Genomic DNA, 25,045 nt, shown 5'->3' with positions numbered 1-25,045 from the left:
CGGGGCTTCTCCCGACCGAAGCCGTCGTTAATTGCTTACATACATTAAGTTTATCGCGGCATCCAACGGAAGACAAAGCCCTCGGTAAAAAGTAAATCACCTTTCAACATATACATACTCCTCCGGTAAGAACGGCAGGTATTGTTTTTGCACGGGAGAAAAGCCGTTTTCCATCAGAGGTGATGCGATAAGTGAATGACTAGACAAAGAGGCCCCAGCCATGGCTTGTATAACGGCTCATATCGCACAGACAAAAGGACAAACTGGTTCCCACCAGATTAGTGGTTAGAAGGGTTGTCAATAGACATGAGAACCTGCGTTGTAACCCTTTAATAATTACTGTAACAGGAGCTGATTGGTTAGTGAACCAAATTTACAGATTAAGAGCGGATGTTAGTGGACGAGATCCTGTGGGTGGATTCAAGATGGTAGTGTGGAAGCAAAAACAAAACTATAGTAAGGAAGGAGGTGGGACCGCTGATCTTCCTACAGTGGAAAAATGGAGGCCACGCAATGACCCAAAGGTAGTAACAAGCAAAGAAGTTGAGGATTTGAAGCAAACTTTTGAAATAGAAACAGGTTATGGGGACACAAATGCCTGGGTAGAATGGGTTAAGTATATGGTATGAAGTTTGAACCAGAATAACTGCTATGCTTGTGCCTCAGGAAGACCCACAGCACAAATTGTCCCCTTCCCATTAGGATGGAGTAAAGACTCCCCAGGGATGTATTTTACCTTTAATTAGGGCTAACAACATTGAGCAATTTTACCAAAAAGGGAAAGAAATAAACATTTAAGTCAGATAAGCCCAGGTGGAGCGTAAAGAGAAGTAAAGAGAGGTGGGATATCCAGGGAGGATTTTAGGTGCTCCGAACAGGCTGTGAAGCCTGGAGTACCTAACCAACGGGGAAAACAAGGGAGGGAAAATTTGGCCAGGGTTAGGGAATAAAAAGGTGTGCTTCAAGAACCAAAAGAGGGCCCACTTGCTAGGTCACCCGCTCTTGCACGGACGTGAATAAAAAGGTGCTTCACAGAGGATTCTGCCTGAGCCTGTTTTATTTGGATTCGGATAACGCGTTTCTCACAATACTGGTATGTCTCCTACAGAACATCATCACCCGTTGCTTTTTTTCTCTGGGGGCAAAAGGAAAAAAATAAAAATAAAGAGCTTACATTTACCCCAAACTCCTTTTCTTCTAATTAACTACAGATACAAATGTTTATTGCTAAGGTTAGACTGTTTCTCTCTCCAAAGAAAAAATAAGCAAAAACTCTGTTGCTTTTCCCCAATTCTCTAATAAAGAATAGCTCATAGTTCCCTCCCCACCTCTAAAAACAACCAAAAAAGAAAAAAACCCTAAAGAACTGAGAAACAGATTAACATACAAACTTGTTAAGGAAGGGCCATCTTTAAAGCAATTTCAATACAATCCAAGAAGCAACCGCTTTCAGCGGACCTTTAAGGAAAAAGGAAATCTAGGAAAGGAGGAGGCACCTGACGCCGCCAGACAACATGTTATTGAAATTGCTTGGTACAAGAATGCACGGTTTTATCATTTTTAGCAGTGACAAGTGGTCAGAGCTTCAGTGCCGCAGGGAGGGTGGCAGGAATGTCTCCATCGTCCCCGTCTGCACAACCCCACCGAGCCAAGGCCGCCGGTTCTGCCATCTTCCAGCCTGCCTTCCTCCCGGTAACTCCTGCAAATTCGGCGTTGAATGGAGAGATACAGTCTGTCTTTTAGACAAACCATAAAAGCATCGATAAAAGGAGGGGAGAAAATGCCAAAAGCACTGCTTCGTAAGCAATTTTTAATGTCAAATAATAATCGTTTAAAAAAAAAAAAAAAGGGACAAAAACGCCAAGCCAAATAGAGCCCTCCTGAGCCCAAAAGCTCAAAACACACGTCCCCTCCTAACGTGGGGTTGTTCACATTTGCTATCTGCTCCAAAAAACAACTCCGATGTCTGTTCTAGACTTTAAACACGGGGTTTGTCTTGCACTATCAACCCCTGCAATAAACCGAATTACAACAAATGGACATAAGAAAGAGGAAAAAAAAAATAATAGAAACACCAACGTGTTCTAACTCCCCGGGTTTATGAAGAATATTTGAACCCGGCATTCAAAAGTTTCTTTCGCTGTTTAACCACGCCATGGGAGTCATCTGATGTTTGTGCAGACCAGCTGAAACCCCTCCTGCGGTCTCAATCAGTTTAGTGATGAAAAATGACGTTGCTTCTGCATGTTTTAAGGGCAGAGGAAAGAACTGCAGAAGAAAGATTCTTTCTGGAGCCTGTCACACCGTCTGGTGCTATCTGAAGTCACAAATCCAAACCTACAATAACCTTACAGAAAGCTGTGGTATGCAAGATGAGAGTACGTTACTGTAGGGGCACTGAATATCAAAATTGCCATTTCACATCACCCACAAGGAAATTTCCCGAGTCAATACACAATGTTCTTTTTGTTTCATGTACACAAAACAAAATATTTAGCAAGAAGGCCATAAATTGTCCGTTAGCGTTCATCTTTACGAGTCTATTTTATCAGGAAGCGAAAGAAAAGTGATCTTTGCATTTTATTAAGCAAACACTCCTGAGTAAAGAGGCTGGTATCCGCTGTCTTCTCTCTTGCAAGTAAGCACACAGACACTCAGCATGCCGAAGAACTGAAAAAAAGACCAAAAGACAATTAGTTTTGCTGCATTTTTTTGTTTCAGTCATCAGACTCAACACCAATATGTTAATTAGACTTCCTCATCCCAGCAGGGACATTCCTTTCATATTAAAAAGCACTTAGAAAATACATCTACAGAAAGTGATTATTATTTTTTTTGGCGTATCAATTTCCAATAAGAGTTCCAGCTCAGCTTCTTCCTCCCTGGCTTCTCCCATTAATTCACACATCCACGTTAATTCCTAGTTATCTTACTGTGGGGAAAATTTCACTGAAAGCATGGGATCATTCTGGACTTAAAATGAGTTCTGTAAAATATTAAGCATATAAAATACACAAATAAAGACAGTGCAGAATATGGTAAGGCACTCTTTAGAGATGATCACAGGAGAGATGGTGATGGAAGGGTTTATCGCAAATAGTAACGGGACATGTAACGGGAGTGTAGAATTTACCACTTTTATAGGGGGAAAGGAAATGATGGCAACGCTGTCACTGAGCAATTTAAGCCCATGAGATCAAATGCTGTAAACAATCAGCTCCCTGCTACAGACAAAATTAAGAAAAGGCAAGTTGAACTAAGTCAAGCCCCAGCCCTGAGGTGACATCCGGAGAGACTTTGGCTCCTGCATTGAGTTCAGGAGTTGGATATTAAACCAGAAGTGTTCAACAACAGCTCACCTTACAGCCACTCTTTTACAAAAAGCAGATAGTCAAAGAAAAAATCTTTGCTCTTATAATGGTTCAAATCTCTGTCAACAAGGAACAGGTGACAAATGTGGGAGAACAGGTACAGGGAACAATGACAAACCACCGGGCTACAATTTACGGGTCGAATCTTCCCAAAGTTGCGTAGGCATTTCTTCCATGTGCCAATTGCGAGGGGTTTTACGTCAGGGCTTTTCAAGTCTAGTTTTCACTCGCAAGATGATCTGGTTTCACATTTCATTTAATTCAATCTTATAAGTATATAAATAGCCCTGCTGGTTTCATTCCTAGCCATATTTCAAGTCCATTTCGATTCCAGGTCTCTCAGCACGGGACTATTCATTCGGGTTACATCTAAAACCAAATTTCGATGAGCTGTTTTTTAAATCCCAGTTAAATATAGAAAAGCTGGTTGTCTTAATAAAGAATTCTAGGATCTAGGCTTTTTAACCACACCCAGCTTTTTGTGCTTCCCACCAAACAACCAAGATGGATTCTCCGTTGACTTGCCACCCCAAATCCCTTAGTAGCATTTCGGATCCCTCCCCTTATCATCTTGCAGACAAAATGCAGAAAGGTGGAAGAAAACAAGTGAGGAACAGAGGAGCGGGTCTACTTCAGAGCCAGAAAAAGGCTGTAGGTTCGTAGGAGGTGGTAGAAGAAAAAGCCCGGGATCAAAGGGCAAACAGCGTTATTTTCCGCGAGGCAAGAGATAGGAACATTTACCTTTACAATGGCAAACCCCAGGATTACAAGCATGGCGTAGCTGATAACGCTCTGCAGCCCAGCCTGCAGTTCCTCTGCACAGCCCTGCCATGAAAGAGATAGGTGAAAACAAGTTAAAATACGTTAATTCAGCTGGACTTCTTTCCTTTTTTCTCCCCAGCCCTTCAAAGGAAGCAGGACTTTGTAAGGCCTGTCTAACCAACCACTGCAGACCTGAGGGCTTCCATTCTTGTCTTCCAGACCCGATGGCTTGTCGTTCTCCTCTTGCTTGAGGAGAGACACCGACAAACCGCGATTCACTGCCATTTGCTGCTTCTCAATCTCCTCTAGCTCAGGTCACTTGAATAGCAGCAATGGTATCTACAGAAATCAACTTATAGGCTTGTGCCCTAGACTGAAGGACCTGGTACGCAATTCTCCAGATTCATGGTCAATCCTAGAAGAGTCTCTTCCCCAGATCTGTTTGAACAACTACGTGCCCATAGCTAGTGCTCTGGCCTTGTCACGTTGCTTCTGCAGCAACATGAAATGGAGGAGTTACCAGCAGACAGACAAGACCAAACATCCAAACTGGTGCCCTCCTTCACCATCTAGGAGCTTTTACAGAACTACACGAGAAGGAAGTTAGCTAGAGGAAAACCGTGAGGAGAAAAAGGCTTGGGGGACAAATCGCTGGAAAGAATTGGATGATGTTATCCCTAAACCCCGCCTGAACTGCTTTCCTCGTTGGTTCTGGCTGGCTGAGAATGATCATGGCCCAGCTGTGAAACTGTGTCCTTTATCCTCACCCGCGTATTGAGTTCCTGTGGCTGATCCAGACGCCCCGTGCAGTTCTTCACATCTTGCCTGCAGCAGCTCCGAGGGACGCTGTTGTTACCGGTGGAATTAAACCACTGTGTGGTTGTCCAGTCACTGTAGTTCTTTACCCCGCAACAATGAAGCTGCCACACACAAGACGGTTAGAGGGATGGGTGACTATAGACGAACACAAATGCTAATGCTGAGTTAAACCTCTCTTAGGAATACTGGCCAAGAGCTGCCCACAGTACGCAGCAGATTTATGAGGAGCAGTACTTCAGAAAAACAGCCATAGATACAACAGATCATACATTATTACCTCCTTATTGTTTTATTCTTTGTGAAAGCTCTAATATTAAAGTGACAAGTAGCAGGATAGAGTCTTCTGTCATCTTTATATTATGCGGTACAGGATTCTCAGCAGCAGTTAGTCGTATGTACTCATTTGGTCTGATCCAAAGGCCACTCACGTCTACAAGACTATTCATCCAGAAGCCTGAAAAGGCCAACTCTGCAAAGTGGGGAGCACCCTTGATCGCCTTGGAGAATCATCGAATGGTTTGGGTTGGAAGGGACCTTTTCAAGGCCATCTAGTCCAACCCCCCTGCCACGAGCAGGGACATCTTCCACTAGACCAGGTTGCTCAGAGCCCCGTCCAACCTGGCCTGGAATGTTTCCAGGGATGGGGCATCTCCCACCTCTCTGGGCAACCTGTAGAATCAGGTGCTAAACACTGCTGCAGAGCCGAGTTCTAGGATACAACCATACTGACCCTCTTCCCCTTCCTTCCCAGGCCAGATTCCTTGTGTAGGACCCAGTTGTTCTTTCCTAAATAATTCTCAGGACAATTAAAACATTTTCTTACCTGCTCTTGCAAGTAATCCACAACAGTAGACTCTGGATTTTTCCCATCATACTTCTCAAAGACTGAGCGCATTGTGCCTTGTACGTCGGTTTTTACCTATTTAGAGAGGGGAAGAAAATGCCACACTGTTTTAACACACGAGCTAAGAATTTTATCTAGTGGAAACTGCGAAAGATCAGTTTCCCAACTAAGTCAAGGGAAAAAAAAATTAAATAAAAAATAAAAAAATCAAGTGGTGCTTTATAGATAAAATGCGAGTAGCACTTAAGCAGAATTACATTCTTGGATAGAAGCTTGCCTCTCCCAATGGAAGAGCCCTCCTTGGTGAGCATCAACAACTGTTAATTCCAACTTAGAGACTGTTGTGATGCCTGCCAGGTACTTTATGTATTCACCATGTTCCCGACAAAGACCGATCCACATACCCGATGGTGACATCCTCATTCCCACTTGACCTGCAGACTGCAGGATAGGGGATGAAGCTCAAGAAAACTGGATATATTGGAATGCTCTAAGAACACAAGATCTATTCTTTACTTTTAGGTTAGTACAGAGATGCTAATTCTTTGCTTACCTTTTCCCTGTAAACAAATCCCAGGACAAAAGCGGATACTTCGGCAATAAAGATAACCAGGATAATGGCCAAGAACTGAAATAAAGAGCAAGACAGAGGGACTGTAAGGAAGAATTCAATTCCACAGCATTTGAATTCAATTGCACATTACCCATCACATTGATTTATAGTGGGAAGTTACCTTTATCTATTGTTGCCTCTCCCATCAAAAGAGTTTCCAGAAAATCATTCGGAATAGGAGATGACTGTGCATGGCTGGGACTATGCGGCTCCGCAGGATCTGTGCCCAATGTAGGCAGTCTCCTGAACACTGCCATGATGCGATCAGTGTGAAGAGCTTATGAAACTCTTTATCAGGGAGTGTAATGATAGGACAAGGGGTAACGGTTTCAAAGTGAAAGAGGGGAGATTTAGATTGGATGTTCGGAAGAAATTCTTTGCTGTGAGGGTGGTGAGCCCCTGGCCCAGGTTGCCCAGAGAAGCTGTGGCTGCCCCATCCCTGGAGGGGTTCAAGGCCAGGTTGGCCGGGGCTTGGAGCAACCTGGTGTGGTGGGAGGTGTCCCTGCCTAGGGCAGGGGGGTGGCACTGGATGATCTTCAAGGTCCCTTCCAACCCAAACCATTCTGTGATTCTATGAAACACTTCACAAGGTGGCTGTTGGAACAGGAGACTGCACAGATGTTGAGTTAGGTACGTTGGGCGCTGCTTATTGAGCTCACATCGCCTTCAAGGCACAAGCTGGGGGCCCCAAGTTACTCAGCTTGAACCTTTCTGTCTTTTTAAAAATCATTCTAGAAGAAGTGGGGGCATGCTTTCAGGATTCAGAGCACTAAAGTCAGCAGAAAATTACTTTTGGGGGTTCTTTTTTTGCTTGCTTTGGGAATTCACATCTTCTGTTCCCTCACCATCACCCTTCTTCTCAAAAGTTGCTACTCTCCACGCTTACCTCCAGCAAGCTAGCTGAGGTGGAGCCATCAAGCTGTCCATGGCTGTGGGTATTTCTCGATACAAGGCAGTGCAACTAATAATTTAACCTGCACCTCACTCACCATCAGTCAGTGCCTCACAGCAGTACGTAACTCCCACAAAGGAGCAGTGCTTCAGCAGAGTATGTCAGAATAATCTTTTACTTTCTGTTCTCTGCGTCCTGAGAAGGTCCAGTGGAGCACCTCCCATACCACGCAACAGGGTGGAGAAGAGGACACGCGAGAACGTGCAACACTCACCAGCCCTAGGCCGACTCGAGACTCCCGGAAGGTGGCACAGCAGCCGATCAACCCGATGATGAACATCACCACAGCAACGCAAATTATGATCACGGCTGGCAGCAGAGCATACTTGTCCTGCAGAAAGTTGTCGTAGCTCTTGTAGGTGTTAATGACGTAACCCCCAACATAGCTGAGACCTGCGGCTGCTGCCTGAAATGTGATAAAGTTACTTTATTAGCAGTTATTTATGAAGCATCTGCCCAGGAGAGTAAATATGGATCTTTTTGTAATGGCGTAATTAAAATTTTAACTTCAGCAGTAATGAGTACAGTATGCAAAGATCTAGGAAAAAAAAAAAAAAAAGCATGCATCTGAAACTAGCTACCCATCCCAACTTCAATGCAGAGAAGACAGAATTCACTTCCCTGGGAATCACTCCTCCACTACCAAAGCACCGCTTCAGCCGAGCCGAAACACGGGCATCTATCAACGTGCATCAGCCAGTGTCTCTGCAGAGGGCCAGGTTCACGCTTCCTACCCAAGATCCCCTAACCCCTACCCAACGCAGCATTCGGAGGGGTTAACTTTTAAGATGATCACCACAGGGGTGGGCTGTTGGTTTGGGGCTTTTTTTTTTTTTTTTTTTTTTTTTTTTTGAGAAAAACTCATCCTTTCCACTCTCACAAGAGCATTAACCACTAAGGCACAAACGTTCTCGATCTCGGCAAAACACAATCCCTCCTTTTCCTGAAGGAAACAAGTTTCTGCAACCTCTAAAATAAACTCTCCTCCAAAAGGATGTTTGGCCAATTGAGGCCAGTGACAGCTGCCCAACTCGCAGCCCTGGAGACCGAAGGCTTTTATCCGTAGACCTGGATACGGCCCTGGATAAAACACCAACAGACTCAGCAATGCCCCGCCAATGCCTCACCAGTGGCATAAACAAATTCTCTCAAGAGTTACAACAGCTCATCCACCCTCTGTAATCCTGCAGCACGAGACTACGCCTGTAAAAATGAAGCACCGTCCGTCCTCACGTTCTGGAAACTCAAAAGAAAAAAAAAAAAACACAAGCCTGTTTGTTTTCAATGGGCTACAGCTGGATTTCATCATGCAGCTTACAAGCAGTTCATTACTTCCCCCAGTGCTGTACGTTTTAATTAAATCAAAGTACTCCTCACACTGGAGCTCGGACTTGCTAATTCCTTTACCTTGTTTGGCTCCTTCCCCTCCAGTCAGGTCTGGTGCCTGCCCTTCAATTACCTCCGAGTGCAGGGGACATCCTTCATTTCACACAGCTCTCATCCCACGCTACTCTGGCATTCCTGGACGCTGCCTGTACCTCAAAATTACCAGGATCACATGCGCCAAGTGATGAAATCAGGATCGAACTAACCCTTAAGAGACATTTAGCACATGTCATGCAAGATCCTGCTCTGTTGGGGCTCAGATACAGCATGTCCTCTACAAAGTGAGGTATGAGGAAAAGGAATAGGATCACCAGTTCTCCAAAGGGTCTTTTTCTTCTCCACGTGCACCGGGTTTTCAGGTGGTGCTAATGATTAACGCAGTTCCTAAAACTTCCTTTAACTTTTCCTCTTGTTGAGGGAAATCTCTTTCCCATTCCCCTGTCTACAGGCGTATAGCGACCAGGGCTTCTTCCTCCCACCCCTTTCTAGGGATGCAGGGAAAGGACGAGACCACTTGAGCTCAAAGGGCACCATTGCCTTTTCACTTCACCACCGCGAGCAACCTCACCTCTTCCAACTCCGACACTATGCTCTTGCACTGAAAGCGGGACAGGAAAAGTCCCTGGAATAGCAACAACACCAAAGGTGCGGCTGGGGACACCGCACCTCCATCCTGCTTTGCCTTCAATTGCACAAAAAGAGCAAAGTGTATGACTCAAAAAGGGCATCCCATATTTATGGCCTGGAGAGCTGGATGCACGTGCGACTATCCACCTATTCTCCCTTCTGGAACAGCACCATCTGGGCAGAGGCAGCCAAGGAGATGGAAGCAAAACTCCTGGGCTAACTATCCATCATCGCGGAGAAAACGTGATGACAGCATTTGCCCAATATATCCTTTATTTCTAATATTTTCTGGGACTATTGAGCACCGTGATTGGCAATGGTGGCCCCAAACCCAGTGAAAACAATGCAGATTCAAGACAGGGGATGCAAGGGCTTTTATTAACCACAGAAACGCTCTGCTCAGCTGGGCCAGCACCAGCTCAGAAAGCAGCTCTTACAGTTCCTAAAAGGCTTCCAAGTTTGATCCCTGCTCCCATAGAAGCCATGGAAAACATCCAAGTGACCACAGCAGGAACAGCACGATGCTCTCGCTTGACTTTAAAACTTATCCCTACTTTCGCATGGCAAAAAATATTACATGAGTAACAGCACATTTACTGTCATAGCCGTCCCATCCTGACTGTAATCCCTGACTACGTTTGTTGCTGGGTTTTGAAGACTTCCTGGTAAACATGGGAACAGCTGGAAAGTATTCTGGTTTCTCAGGTTTGAGGGAAATTTCAGGCAGGTACATCACAACTCCCCGGCACGCACCGAGTCATGACAGGCTGAGAGAGTTGGGGTTGTTCCGCCTGGAGAGGAGAAGGCTCCGGGGAGACCTTAGAGCCCCTTCCAGTCCCTGAAGGGGGTCTACAGGAAAGCTGTGGAGGGGCTGTTTGCAAGGGCATGTAGCGCTAGGACGAGGGACAATGGCTTTAAACTAGAGCAGGGCAGGTTTCGATTAGACATTAGGAAGAAGTTCTTTCCAATGAGGGTGGTGAGACACTGGCCCAGGTTGCCCAGAGAGGTGGTGGAGGCCCCATCCCTGGAGACATTCAAGGCCAGGCTTGGTGAGGCTCTGAGCAGTCTGATTGAGCTGAAGACGTCCCTGCTTACTGCAGGGGGGTTGGACTAGATGACCTTTAGAGCTCCCTTCCAACCCAGTACCTTCTATGATCATCCTCCACCCTGAATACAAACACAACACGGCGATGCTCCCAGCCACCATGCTTGTACCCCAACATCACCTCATCCTTGGTCTCGCTGCTGCTGCCGTCACCACAAACCTAACGCAAAACTGAGTTATGGCTTTACAACTTCCAGGCTAGAGAAAGTACTGCCAGGTGGTCACCCCAAACCAACGGTGGAGCCAGCCACTAACAGCACAAAGCCTCCTGCACACAGACTTTAACCGAGCACTCGCATCTGGGCACAGCCACTAACAAGAACATTTTTCCTGAGGTCATCAGCCTTTGGTACAGCTCAGAACCCAGGCTGGGATGTCCCACCACAATTGTCATCAACCGCTGAGGGCCCACAGCCCCAGGAGAAAACCAGAAGGACCGTGAGACCCTCAGAAAGATTCATGATGGAGGAAGGCAGTCCCTGGAGAAACGGAGCAGGGGTGACTTCACTGCAGGAAAAGCGGCACGGACTGAGCAGCTGGGGTACAAAAAGAAAAGAAAGCATAAGCCATGGTTTTTTGGCAAGTAAATGAGTCATCCGCGTTCAGCAGCAACATCATGTCACAACACGCACAACAAAACAGCCCTGTGACTTAGTTAATGTGTAAAAGTTAACGTGCAGAGTGCAAAGTTAATCATTTGTCACGTTCAGAGAACGTAAAGCCTTGCTCTTTTGCGTAACTCCAGTCCCAGCCTTTGCAAGTGGTTCTGTATATCCAAAGACGGCCTGCTTCATAATTCGATCTTCCTGTAGGATGTTTCACAGAAAAGAATCCTCCAAGTGTTTCTGTGTGAGCCGACACGGGCGGGACGCAGGAACGACCACAAAACCAGGGATGAAAGGCAAAGAACAAATTTAATCTGGATACCTCACGGAATCAGGGAATCTCGGAAGCAACACCCGGGCAGAGGCACACAAGCAGGGGACGCGGGCAACGTGGAGCGAGAGAGGGGCCTCGTTAGCGAGAGAGTCCTCTTCAGCGAGAGCTCAGACCTGCTCTTCTCGCCTGTATTTCAAGGATTCAAGCAGGCCTAGTTTTTCACTGTGCTTTGATCTTCTTCAACAGCAGAGCAGGAATCTCGGGCAAGCTTGATAACGTGCTCCTGAGTCCATCACAGGCTTACGTGATCAAAGTGCAGATGTTCTGCTTGTCAAAGGCATAGGACTAAAATGCAATTAGTGTGATCTAATTGTACCTGGAGTACTGTGTCCAGTTCTGGGCTCCCCAGTTCCAGAAGGACAGGGAACTGCTGGAGAGGGGACAGCAAAGGGCTACCAAGATGCTGAGGGGATTGGAACATCTCTCTGATGAAGAAAGGCTGAGGGATTTGGGTCTTTTTAGTCTGGAAAAAAGACGACTGAGGGGGGGAATCTTATCGATGCTTATAAATACTTAAAGGGTGGGTGTCAGGAGGATGGGGCCAGGCTCTTTTCAGTGGTGCCCGGGGACAGGACAAGGGGTAACGAGCACAAACTTGAGCATAGGATGTTCCATGTCAACATAAGGAGGAACTTCTTTCCTTTGAGGGCGCCAGAGCCCTGGAAGAGGCTGCCCAGAGAGGCAGTGGAGTCTCCTTCTCCGGAGGCATTCAACACCCGCCTGGACACATTCCCATCCAACCTGCTCTGGGTGACCCTGCTCTGGCAGGGAGGTTGGACGAGATGATCTCCAGAGGTCCCTTCCAACCCCTACCATTCTGTGATTCTGTGATACACGTGTTCTCCAGCGCCCCACGTACGAGTCAATTGAGCATGTTTACAGTCCTCCTCGCCGATCTTCCGTTACTTTCCCAGAGTTTCCATTATCCTTTTGCAAGCGATTTAGACAACAGCCACATTCTCCATATCTCCTCTCTCCTCTACGTCCGGTTTTCTGCCTATTTTCAGTACGCTCAATGCACGACACAAAAGGAAGCACACGCAGGAAACGGCAAAAACGGACCAGCTTTGGGGAACTAAGAAAAACCTTGTTGCTACCCACAAATTCAAAACCACATGGCGAAGCACCAATTCATAGAAGCCCTGCAAAGCCAGGGCTAGCAAAGGTCCACCACAGTAAGCCAACATCAGAGGGTCCGGCATTGAGTTCAAGGAGATTCTCACCCAAATTTTATCAATGCAAAAACAGACCGGGGCTATCACAGCGGGGTTTACGGCAACGTTCAGGATGGCTGGGTTCTGGACGGAGACGAAACACAGCAAGTGGTCTCTTATAATTTCTGAACTTCTGCTGCCGAGGAGAAAAAGGAAGCATAACGAGGTAAAAATAAAAGACTTTGGGTAAAGATCCGGCTTAAAGGAAGTTCACATTTTTTGCACACACCCCCCCCTCCCTCGCCAGACTGAGGAACAGCCACGACTTCACCCATGGCTTTTAATTCAAATCGAAGACTTTGAAGCCTGAAGAGGGTCACTCAGGGAGCGGAAGGCATTTCAGGTAACGCTCTGTTCCCCGGTTTATTTTTGTAGATGAGTCCCAGAGCTCAACTTCAAAAGTGGAGAAGAAAAATATTTCAGCGCATAAATCTTTGAGCTCTCCCGCTTAAGCCTTTCCAGTACTTCAGGAAAGTTCAAAATCCGGTGAAGGGATTTTTCCCCTAACATTGCAAAACCCTCAGCCCTTTCCTGAATCTAGGATGAAACTTCTCTGGGAGAGAAATATGACAAGAAACGTCCTTTCCGCTTCTGAAGACAGACCCTAAGTCAAGAGTAAGAAGTGTAAAGTACAGCTGATTAAACAGATTCCTGTTGGATCTCAAAAAAAAAAAAAAAAAACAACCCAAAAGAATCTTTCACAAATACAAAAGCCAGTTCAAGCAATTACTTTTGGGGAAGAAGAGATTCCTTTTTCATGATTAGTCAAACACCTTCTCAAACACATCTAAAATTATATACCCGGCTGCCAGGATTCTTCTGAGAAATTAATACTAGAAATCGTTATTGTTCTTCACATTTTTTATTTTTTTTTTTTTTTTTAGGCTCCTGCGTGGAAGTTTTTTTTTCCCCAAAGAATTCAGCGCAGAACAGGATCACGCGATGCGTGGAGAGGCTCGGCCCAATGCAGCTGGCACAAACCCCAGGGCCGGCAGCCAAGGAGCCACGCAAGGCTGATATGGGACAACCAGTTCACCCAGTCCGGGGGGGGCGGGGCAGGGGGGGTAGCTTCACTGGGTCTGCCAGCCACGCCAAGCAGAACAGCCTAACCGTACCCCTTCCTCCCCAGACATCCCCGGCTGACTCACTGGGGCTGCAGGAAAACGCTGCTGCTATTTCTTTACAATGCCGATGATACTCCTAAGACAAGCCGAAGAGATGAGATAAAGGGAAATTTTGCAAGAAAGTCCCTTTTCACAGCTGAGCGACAAAGCTGCCGCTGCCTCTTCTCGCATCATTCAAGGACCTCAGCAAGAATAACTTGCTTTTTCAGATCCTCTGCCAGAAAGCGGAGATCTTTAATTGTTTGAGCGCAAACAACGAACTCCTTGTTGGGGCTGAGCAAAAAGAAAGCAAAGACCGTAACAACGGGGTTTTCCTAAGCAGGGTTACTCACTGAATCAACTTCACCCACCTCTTCCATACTTGGCCCGGCCGGCTGAGCTGGGGAGGCAGGTGTACAGCGGTTCCCCGCTGCAGGAACACGTATGACAAGGTGGAACGCTCTCCAGCCACGAAATGCACACGCAGCACCGTGAATATTCAATCTCGCCCGTGAAACAGAAGGGGACAGGCCTGGATAAGGAGCCTGAGCCATCTCACTGATGCAGAACAGGAGAGCCATTGGAAAATAGTAGATTTTCTATATTTTTTTTTTTTTTTTAAAGTACAGCAAGTTTTTCACCTTGTGCCCCACCATCAGAAGCGTAAATTTTTCTATGCTCATCACCACGAGCCCCTGCCCTTCTAGAGAGACTTATGGCTATGCAGATACTTCACCACACTTGATGGTTATCACAGCCATAGAAGGGACCCCCTTAAACTTTCCTCTATACAACTGCTCTGAAAAAGAAAAAAAAAAAAAATACAAAATTTGCATCTATCAGTCAGGCAGAACAGGTATTTTTCTCTACTTTCCCTTCTTTGTTTTAATAAGTTGAAATTACGTGATGGCTGGGAACAGAGGTTTGTGTTCATTTGCATTTATCGGCACAGGCTTCTTTGTCCTCTGCCAAACCTAAAAAAAACCCCAGTAAAGGAGCCAAACTACTAGCTATGAAATTAAAAGGCAGTTTTTGTGGGTTTGGCTTTTTTTCCCCCCCCCTTAAGGTTTCTTCCAGCATCTTCCAATTTCAGGGTGTTGATTTGATCATTTGCTCTGTTAATGTGGACCAGCACAGGGTTTTCTTTTTCAACGGCTGCTCAGTGAAACGCAGAGTAACGAAGCTACGGTGTTAAAAGGGAAAGCTGTAAGGCCGGGGTAAATCGCAAATTCACCAAACGAGCGCGTTCAGCAAGATGCATCCTCTATACAATAAAACAAAAAAAGTGAGCTAATGAGACTTAAAAAAGGCATTTCTCCCCCATCCGTTTTCCGACAGAACTTTCCCAGGGCCAGCACAAATATCTAACACGGCACAACGCTTGGACTGATTTGAACTTCGTCCCATCTCGTTAACTTTCTATGGACAAAGAAAGATATCATAAATAACACTGTGTATCTTTAAAGAGCAATAGCAGTCGTTTTCTGCAGCAAACTACTACAAATACACACTGGAAGAACTATCAATATCCACACAAATACTTTCTGAGCCATTCCCTTCTAGTTCTTCAGCAGACAGTCAGCTCACAGAGGCGTTTTAGTTCATTTTAAGGCTTGAAACCCACTTTTTTTTTCCCACCACTTCCTTTGCACAGCAGTGATTTAAGTCAGAGCCCTTCACCCCATACAAGACCCGACGCTGGTGTTTTTGCCTTCACATCCAACCGCTACGTTCACTGGAATGCTATCACGTTTTCAGCAATTTTAATTTGCCAGAGGACAGATTAGGATGTCATCTGCAATTATTAGTTTGCCAAGTGTTTGTCACCGCTGCGCTGTCCCCGTGCCCCCCCTTACCGAGAATCAAGCTCCACCAACACTGGTCTCAATTACCCACAGAAGACACTCCTTGTATTTGGGTTTGAGGGGCTTTTTTTTGTGTATACAAAATAGGTTTTTGATTTAACTTGGCAGGTAAATCCTCTGCTCAAAAGGGTTTGCACAACGTTTCCTCCATAAATAATTTATTTTATTACCCACCAGCCAGCAGGCGTGGCAAGGGGAATTACTCTTTCTGCCTCCCTCGCTCCTTTACCGTACCGCGAGTTTTATTCTTCCCCTTCGCTGCCAGATCTTCAAGTCCTCCCTACCTCCCGCGTTACTCCACTTCCACGGAGTCAACATGTTTTCTAGGGACTTTGGGGGAAAACAAAGGCACTGAGGACTTCTGAGAAAGCCTTCTTCATTTTACACTCGCTTTAACAATTTCACAAATCCTCTGTAAAACTCCATTTAGCCCATACGGACCACGCAGCTCCCCAGACCTGACAGTCTCCCTTGCACCCAGGCAGAGCCTTTTTGCCCCCCTCCATTGCCAATTAGCTCAGTGCTTCCCCCCCGACTTGCACAGATTCCTCTCTCTTTTCCTGTCCCAGATTTAAAACTCTGTCAGCTGGGAGGAACCTCTTGGCTTCGTCTGCTCTTTCCTACCACGCTTACGGTATTGATTTCTCTGAACGGTAAATCAGTTGTTGCTGCACTTGTGAGATCTGGCTTCATCCAGGACAACGTGTGAACCTCCACCCGGAGCACAGAGCAGCAGGAAGGCTCCAGAACGCCCCTCAGATGCCCACACACGGAACAACTGTTATGGAGAGGATGTACCCACCATCTGCTGCAGCTCCTGGCCACACATAGCTCCAGACAGGCTGGCCGTGCACCGGTGTGGTATGAAGTCACAGAAGGGTTGAGGTGGGAAGGAACCTCTGGAGGTCATCTAGTCCAACCGCCTGCTCAGGCAGGGACATCAAGAGCTGGTTGCCCGGGACCACGTCCAAATGGCTTTTGAATATCTCTAGGGATGGAGGCTCCCAACACCTTTCTTGGCAGCCTGTACCCATGCTCAGCCACCCTCACAATGAAAAAGTGTTCCCTCTTGTTCAGAGGGAACCTCCTGTGTTTGTTGGTGCCCATTGTCCTGTCACTGGGCACCACTGAGAAGAGCCTGGCTCCATCCTCTTGGCACCCTCTCTTCAGGTATTTATATACATTGATAAGATCCCCTGGAGACTTCTCTTCTCCGGGGTGAGCAATCCCAGCTCTTTCAGCCTTTCTTCACAGGAGAGGTGCTCCAGTCCCTCCAGAATCTTCGTTGCCCTCTCTCCAGTACATCTGTCTCTCTTCTACTGGGGAGCCCATCACCAGACCCAGCACTCCAGACGTGGCCTCACCAGTGCCGAGCAGAGGGAAAGGACCACCTCCCTCCACCTGCTGGCAACGTTCCTCCCGATGCAGCCCAGGGTACCTCAGCCTTCTTGCAGCAAGGGCGCATTGCTGGATCATGGTCAGCTTGGTGCCCACCAAGACCCCCAGGGCCTCATCTACCAAGCTGCTTTCCAGGACACACATACATCTGCTCTTCTCCCCACTGTCCTACAGCTCTTTCCGTTTCCAAGACCTTAGAAGCCCATAGCTTTGAATATTTCCCCACTTCTTTTCTGCTGGAAAAAAAAAAGGTAATTTAAACAAGTACACACACTTTCTGTGTTCTCTCGGACTCTCAAGTTGTGAAAACACCGATTTGCAAAATAATAAAAAAAAAAAAAATACTGAACTTGGCAAGTTGGCTTTGGATTGGAGCAAGAAGCACCAAAGCTGTGAGCCCCACCAAGCTGTCCTCGATTGCCAGCCCCACCAACAGCCCCAGGAGAGACTTCCCACTCATCTCGTGCCAGTCATTCGCCACAATTTCCAAAGCTTGAAACCACAGTCTCCTGAAGTGGAGAGGTGGGACGTAGCTGACGAATCTGTACTGAGCCTACTTATACGAAGTCATGGGAGACTCTTCAACGTACATTATATCGAAATATTCAGCTGCGACGTACAACTACGGGGCGTGTTTCAGCTTGCCTTCAAAACACACCGCAGGGCTGCTCGGCGGGCACGGTGGGAAGTGCCTGCTTTTCCCTTTTTCTTCCTCAAATGAAAACAACAAGCAGCAGCCAAAAGGCTCTGAAAAAAAGTGGGCAAAAACCCCCAAACCAACACCTACTTCCAGTTTATACACGCTGCAATCCCACCTGCTCAAGAGGGATTCCGGTTTCAATGGTTTTGTTTTAAAGTTATGTAAAATAAGTGTTCTCCTTAGAGTAGTCCAAGCATGTCTTCTGTTCCTCTAGCCTAACTCTGGGGTTTTTTCAGCGCATGTCCTACGAAGCCTAAGCGGTGGGATGTCCTCGTGGAGACACCGCACACCAGCACAGAGCAAGGAATCCTCCCCAGATCCTTCTAATGCTTAAAGCTCTGCCTTGGGGTGCACCTCTGAGGACAACAGGACCACCACTAGGAGAAAGCAGCACCACCAGCACCACCCTTTTCACTCTTATTCTCCCCAAATACAGGCATAGATTGCAAGGCAAGAGCTTGCTGCGACCTTCAGCTGAGCATGGATGGATTCAGCAGCCGCTGCCAAGCCATTTTGGATCCCGACAGCCGGTTCAGACACAAAACACCGTCTAGTTCAATATTTGCCTTCAGAACCACCCTAGGTTCTTAATAAGCTGTTCCTGGCTGAGCCACCAGATCCCGTGACTAAACCGACCAGCAAAGTGCACCTAAAACACAGCGGAGCTAATCCTAAAGCCTGGGGAAACATCCCGGAGCTGGTGACAGGGCAGACGCCTCTTATCTGCCCTGAAATATTGCTCATCACCCAGCGGAAAGGGAAGGGATGCAGGCAGCATGGCTGGTGTGTGCTTCTTCCCGTAAGGAAAAGCACAGGTTGGGATTCTCCTGCCACAAAGGGATCATGCCAGCTCCACGGAAAAGCAAACACAGCTTGGCAGTGCAACGCTTTTGGGGAAAACGGAGGAAATGCCCAGTTTGTACATCAACTACAGGAAAAAGCCGCTGGAGAGTCCTCCAGCTCTGAACTTCTCGCAGAGGGGTAAAATGGGACCTCTGGAGCAGCTGTAATTATCAGAGGCACTTCTACAACATCACACCTCTGGTTTTGGAGACCTGCAACCTGTGAGACTTGCGAAGAGGCCAAAGCGTGTTCAGAGCCAGATCCAGAACCCAGCCATCCAAGAGGAGCCTTTCCACAGCCTCGGGGACAGCCAGACTAAGGCTGTTCCCCAGAAGAACAGAGGAAAGGGTGAAGTTTCTCGCACCGTATCTGCGCCACCATCTGAACGCTTCCCCTTTCCCGACCACGCAGCACCGACATCTTTGTTTTAATTTTATCCGTGAGGCCCCTACGCGTACAGCAAAGTGCATTTTCCTGAAAGTCAGTTAAATTCTGCTTCCTGATTTTTGGGCAGAGTAGTTTAAAATAGGGAAGAACTTTGCCCTTTCAAGGCACGCTCAAGTGAATCACGCCAAAGCCCAAATCCGGTGCCAAGCGATCAGTCCGGCGACCACTCCGGCTAGCGTGGATGGTTTTCCCCCACCACCACAGTTCAGCAAGGAGTTCACAACGGAGCTAGAAACGAACCCACCACTCTCTGCTTCCCACCTAACGCTCCTCCGGCTGGGTCAAGACATCCCCCAGCCCTCCCCAGCTCATCGCTGTGGACCACGGCTCCATCAGAGGGGCAGAAACAAGGAGCCCAGAGGGGAAACCTGTCCCGAACCCTTCCAGAAGTGGATGAACACGGACACAGCTTTACTTGCTGGATGTGCTAAGAAAAAAAAAAGAAAAAATAAAGCTCTTGGTTAAGCAGCTTTTTCCATCATGGACAGTGAGTCAGATTGACCCCGTGGCTCATCAGCAGCGTTTCCTAGATGCGGAGCACGGAGCCGGGGCTTCCGCAGCTCTTCCATCATCCTACCGAGTATCACACCCAGCGTTAAAACCCGGCAGAGCTGCCTGTCCCCCACAGCAGGCAGCCACAGGCAGGATTACGGATTTGCCCGAGAACAGATGGAGGAAAGGTGAGAAACGGGTCACAGGGCTGCTGACACCCAGACCTCTTTAGAGAATAGCTCCATCCTGAAAAATAAATGCGTTTCCATCATCACTAATCTCCAACATAACCTTTGCTATTCACTACATTTTCAATTCCATCTAGGCATCCTCCTCCTTGGGGTTTTTACTTTATTTTCCATCCTCTTTCTTGGGGTTTTTTAATTTGTTTTCCATCCTCCTTCTTGGGTGTTTTTAATTTATTTTTTAACTATCCCTCAGATTTCTCTCTGACTGAGCGAACATTCCCAAACCTCCCATCGCTGGCATAAGTGATTTCAAACCACTCACAAATTCAGGAACTTTTTTTTTTTTTTTTTTTTACAGGTATGTTTATCCCTCGCAATTGCTAAAAATTATTTAAAAGTGGTACCATGGTAATATTGTGATTGCTTGAGCTGCCAGTGCACCTTCTCACTCAGCAAACCACTTTAAGGTTAACAACAAGTAGCTTTTGGTCTTGGATGCACCAAGGGCAAAGGAAATCAATTAAGCACGGACCAAACGGACAAACACTCCAGGAGGCCCAAACCAGCCCAAGTATCTCCTCAAAGCAGAGATGACACTAACACCCCAAAACGCATTTAATTCACGCTCCTTGGAATCTCCTGGGTCACAAATCCAAAGATATTTGCAGAAACCACCTGATGTAGGGTGGAGAAGGGAAGACAGGGGATGGCTGGCCACCACGAGCTTCGAAGCGCTGGGACATCCTCAACAGGGACCAGGTGGGAAGGCAAAGCCCCTCTCTGTTCTCCAGTCAGTGGATGACTCTTACAACCATCTGGAGTCAAATCCCAACCCAGAAACCGTAATTCTTGTTAGCAAAGAGGGTTTTCTGGGGCGATAAAGCTCCTGAATGACCTGCGATGGCCTCAAACGCACCCTGGGTGTGTGCGGGCACAGAGGGAGCCAGGGATCAAGTGGGGAAAGCCAAGTCTGGCTTCATTGCAGGTAGAGCACACCCTGCCAGGGACCAGCTCTGGAATCACTCTCCTAGGCTTCTCCTCCTTGGACAATCCTGTTGCTGTCAACAGATTGACTTCTGCTCTCTCCAATCCACTGGTCCTGCTAAAACCACCCAGAAAATAACTTCTCTTCATCCTTCCCTCTACTGTAGGGCAAGGGGAGCAAGGCTGGGTATGCACCCACCTCTGCTGGAAAGCAAGTGGAAAGCCTGGGCAAACAGGAGGAGCAACTCAAAAGGTGGCCTTTGGGTGACAAAGTCCCCAGGACTCCTGCTGGAGAGCCAAACCTTCTCTGGAAGCAGAAGTCTGGCTAGCGACAACGAAGCTGAAGGAGAAGGTGAGCAGGGCCAAGGTGCTAATGGCTGAATTCAGCAGCTTTGGGATTAAAGAAGGGGAGTTAGAAGAAAACCAACCTGGGAGGGCGCGCAGGTCCCATCACACAGAAATATCAGAGCATGAAACTTCCATTTAGTTTTGAGATTCCTAGTTTCTTCCCTTGGACCAGCAAGTGAATCCCAGCATTTTCTCTCTCCCTCCTTCAAGGAGCATCATCACATCCCACCAGGCCAAGTCCCCTCATGAGCTGTGGTCAAGAACATCAGAACCTCCTCTGACCCTTCCTCTCCCTCTTTTAAGCTCCATGAATTAAACCAGCATCTTGCCCTCTTCACCTAGAGGAGGCCAACACCCACTTACCAAAATAACCACACACTTGGACCTAATTAGTAGGTGCCAGAAAGCACAATTGGAGGTGGACAGATCTCCCCCAGCTTGAAGCACCACCCTTGGTAACTGTGTAGTTAAAACAGCTTCCATCAATGCCTTGTTTGTGGGGGTTATGTGCACCCACAGCCCCCCAGTCCACCCCACGGCAGAATGACCCACAAATAACGATGCTGAGCCTGGTGGGTAAGTGAGAAGTTGTTTTTTCACCCCATTTAGGAAGCTCCTATTTGTCAGTCTGGAAAATCTGCCTCCCCTCCTGCACAATGATAACCATCAGAGATCCAAAAGTGGATTTATTGCCTTTTTAGGACATTTCTAAGCAATAACCTTTGTCAAAGCACCATAACTGCGCTAGCTGAGCATGCAGGTGGTGAATTATTTTCCGTAATAATTTCCAAGCTGGGCAAGATTGGCAGCACGCGGTGCCTGAGCACGAATTACTCCTTAGAGGAGAAGTCTAATGTTCTTTGCAAATCGTATGTTTTGATAACGATCTGGAGCCTCCTCGCACTTGGTGGAGCCCCAAAGAGCAGAAAAGAGTCCGGTTCCTCCTTCCCCACCCTCCTAAAACCTGAATTCCAGGTTCTGCAGTTCTGCTGCAGGAATGCAATTACCACGCAGTAATGGTGGTGCCTGTGTCTAAGTGCCGAAATGCCACAGGCTTTGGGGCTGCTCTTCCTGGGATAAAAAAAACAAAACCCAAAAGGTTGGTCTGGGTCAAATTCAGAGGCTATGGACAGGGAGAAGGGTAATTACTGATCGCTTGTGAATCCAGATGACCTAAGAGCTTCAATCGGGAGTAGATGGAAGTAGTTCCCTTACAGCAGAAGGAAAAGTACCGGAGATGCTTCTAGGAGGACGTAAGGCTGATTTTGAAAAGCCAAGCAATGATGCTGACCTGCGGATGCTGAAGCTCAGGGGATTCCCACGTACAAACAGGGGGATGCTCCAGTGTTATCTCTGCGGGTATTTCAAAAAAATTTTTAAAAAAACCAAAACCAACCGTACGCGGTGAGATCATGTAACTTGATGAGTAAACCCATCTTCCTGCGCCGTTCAGGCTGGCGACAGGGGGGTTACGCGGCACACAGGCAGCTGAGCCCCCCTAAAGCAGGTACGGGGCCGGAGCGGGGCGAGCTCTTCCCTACAACCAGCAGCCAGTCCCATATTTCCAAAACAGGGCACAACGCCCCGCCAGACCTCAGCGTTTTGCGTATTTCCATTTTTTAAAAATTATTCTTTTTTTTTTTTCCCCGTGTCGCTTCTCTCTTGGAGAAACTTCTGATTCTTCTCTTTAATTCTTCCTTGCTTTAGCAAAGTCCTTTACCTTCTCCATCACCCAGCCCTGCTCGGAAGAGCAGACCCGATAGGGGGGTGCCGCTGTGCTGAGCCCCCACCCCGGCTCTCACCGTCACGGTGTAAAAACACCGTTTTGAAAACATTCAAAGCGCTGCAAAGCGGAGGCGAACGCCCGAACCACGCTTCCGATACACACCAGGGCCCCTTCTGCGACACTTGCTAGCTGATGATGGCGGGGGGGGGGGTTATGCAGACTTCCCCACGCAGGGGAAAAACCCCAGACTGGTTACCAGTATGACCACCGAGACCGGTTACCAGAATAACCACCGCGGCCCCGCTGTCACCAGGCGGCCGTGCCCCCCCCTCCTCAAATGTTAGGCTAAAAAGTACACAACCCCACCCTCTTTTTTTTTCTAGTGCTGGTAACTAATTATTGAGGAAGTGATCTGCAAAGGCGTTATTGCAGCAAAACGTCGTTGGAACAAAGGTTTCGGCCATTTTCCTCCCCCAAATACTCCTCGCCCCAAACTGGGAGGGTAGCCCCCCCCGCCTACTGCCCTCGCCCCCCGCAGCCCAGTCTGTTCCCAATCCCAGAACCAGCTGGTAGAGTGCTTTTATGACGCGCCTTTAAAAACACGACTAAAAAAAAACCCTACGACGTTAAGAAACACCGTGCAAAAAACCACCCCGAACGTCCTTTTTTTTTCTCTCTGAAAATTCAAACCCCAAACCTCCTTGTTCTTTAAAAATACGTACGTAGGGTTTTCTATAGAAATGAACGTCACCTGCACGCCCATAATCTAAACACCCGTTTAACTGGAAACGCCGGGTCACGGCATGTCCCACAGCACCGTCTCCCTTTGCCAGAGCCCTTCCAGGAGCGGAACACGCACACATCCCCCCCCCAAACCACGGGTGTCCGTGTCCCCCCCGTGTCCCCGCGGCGGTACCCAGAAGGTGAGGCTCAGCAGCAGCAGCACGGTCTTGGAGGTGATGACGCCGCAGTCCATGGCGTGGGGCAGGACTGGGGAGGGCGAGGAGGGACCCAGCTTTGGGTCCTGAGTGGGGCCGCCCACGGAGCCGCCCCGTAGCCCAGCCCCGTCCCGTCCTTCCCACCCACCCAGAGGCCGTCCGCGCTTCCCTGGGGCCAAGAAGGCAGCTTCCCAAACTTTTTTTCTTCCTTTTCTCCAAGGGAGAGCCGAGAACAAACGTCAAAGCAAATGAGTGTTGAGCTCCACGTGTTTTTTTGCTTTTCTTTTTTTTTTTTTTTTTAACTTCGGCAACTTTCAAGCTCGAGTTAAACGGAGCTTTTGTGAAAAGCTCTCGCCGCGGCTAAAAGGTTTCCAATCAAATCTGCCTCCCGGGATTGCTAACCCACAGCTGAGTCTCTCCCTTCGGCCAGCCTTTCTGGTTTGGCACCGTCTCACAGCAATCTTCCCACTCGCACGCACCACGGATAGTGGGAATACGGCTACGGCGTGTCCTCACCACGGAAACGTGCGGCTGAGCAGCCGCAGGGAGAGGGATTTGAATTTGCTGACTGCAGAGGGATGCAAACGTCGCTTTATTTCCATCAGCTGAGCCTCGTGCTTTTAAAATATTTCGATTTAGGTGAGATCTGAGGAAGAAATTGTTTGCTGTGAGGGTGGGGAGCCCCTGGCCCAGGTTGCCCAGAGAAGCTGTGGCTGCCCCATCCCTGGAGGGGTTCAAGGCCAGGTTGGACGGGGCTTGGAGCAACCTGGTGTGGTGGGAGGTGTCCCTGCCCAGGTCTTTAAGGTCCCTTCCAACCCAAACCAGTCCGTGATTCCATGAAAAACAAGCCAAAGGTGTAGGGCCGGCAGCACGGGGTTTGTTTTGCAAAACAGACCTCCGGCAGCCTGAAGCGAGCTGAACCCAACTCGGGTGCAGGATGCAGCGATAACACATTTCCCGTCTTTTCCCCTTCCCGGCAAAAATAGATGTGATCCTATTTCCTTCGGGGGATACGGATTTTGGAGGGGTCGCGCTCAACTCTGCAGCGGGAAATCGCGGAAAGGGAAATCACGGAAAGCCAGCCTCTGCCCGCAGCCCAGGAATTTAAGGCGCCGCTGCTTTGAAAGGCAGCAGAAGGGTCTGTGCCGGCTGCCAAAACCACAGAAATCCCCACGCAGAAAGCGGGGTGAAGCCGTTCTCCAAAATAATATTCCTTTAAGAATAAAGATCAGCGCGAAGTCAAGAGTTTGATGACTGCTGGGGGGGCTCCTCCTGCCAGCAAGCCTGTCTTTGCCGCGACAATTTTCTGTTACAGCAAGAAATCTTAACAGAGTGTGTAATTGTGGAGTATTCCTTCCTTTTCAAATAAATCAGCATTTTC

General features: G+C 47.8%; 1 protein-coding gene across 1 annotated transcript; it reads right to left on the bottom strand.

The window, feature by feature from the left end:
- Positions 1 to 826: 826 nt before the first annotated feature.
- On the bottom strand, positions 827 to 23,771 carry LOC134508908 (tetraspanin-36-like). The gene is made up of 7 exons (XM_063321086.1): positions 23,643 to 23,771; positions 7,576 to 7,767; positions 6,350 to 6,424; positions 5,776 to 5,871; positions 4,901 to 5,053; positions 4,113 to 4,196; positions 827 to 2,670 (listed from the first exon to the last, which is right to left on the bottom strand). The coding sequence occupies exons 1-7, from the start codon at positions 23,700 to 23,702 to the stop codon at positions 2,584 to 2,586; spliced, it is 747 nt and encodes a 248-aa protein (XP_063177156.1). The 5' UTR covers positions 23,703 to 23,771; the 3' UTR covers positions 827 to 2,583.
- Between the last annotated feature and the right edge of the window lie 1,274 nt (positions 23,772 to 25,045).

The sequence above is a fragment of the Chroicocephalus ridibundus genome, chromosome Z (assembly GCF_963924245.1).
Source record: "Chroicocephalus ridibundus chromosome Z, bChrRid1.1, whole genome shotgun sequence".
NCBI classification, from domain to species: Eukaryota; Metazoa; Chordata; class Aves; order Charadriiformes; family Laridae; genus Chroicocephalus; species Chroicocephalus ridibundus.
Note: the sequence above shows the minus strand (reverse complement) of the source record. Positions and strands in the feature narration are given on the sequence as shown.

Bases quoted from the DNA above. Each gene is read 5' to 3' on its own strand.
- LOC134508908 (XM_063321086.1), bottom strand. From the start codon at position 23,702: ATGGACTGCGGCGTCATCACCTCCAAGACCGTGCTGCTGCTGCTGAGC. The intron at 7,768-23,642 runs GTACCGCCGCGG...ATCACATTTCAG, and splicing joins TGCTGAGCCTCACCTTCTGG to GCAGCAGCCGCAGGTCTCAG. The intron at 5,054-5,775 runs GTAAGAAAATGT...TGTGTGTGGCAG, and splicing joins TGGATTACTTGCAAGAGCAG to CTTCATTGTTGCGGGGTAAA.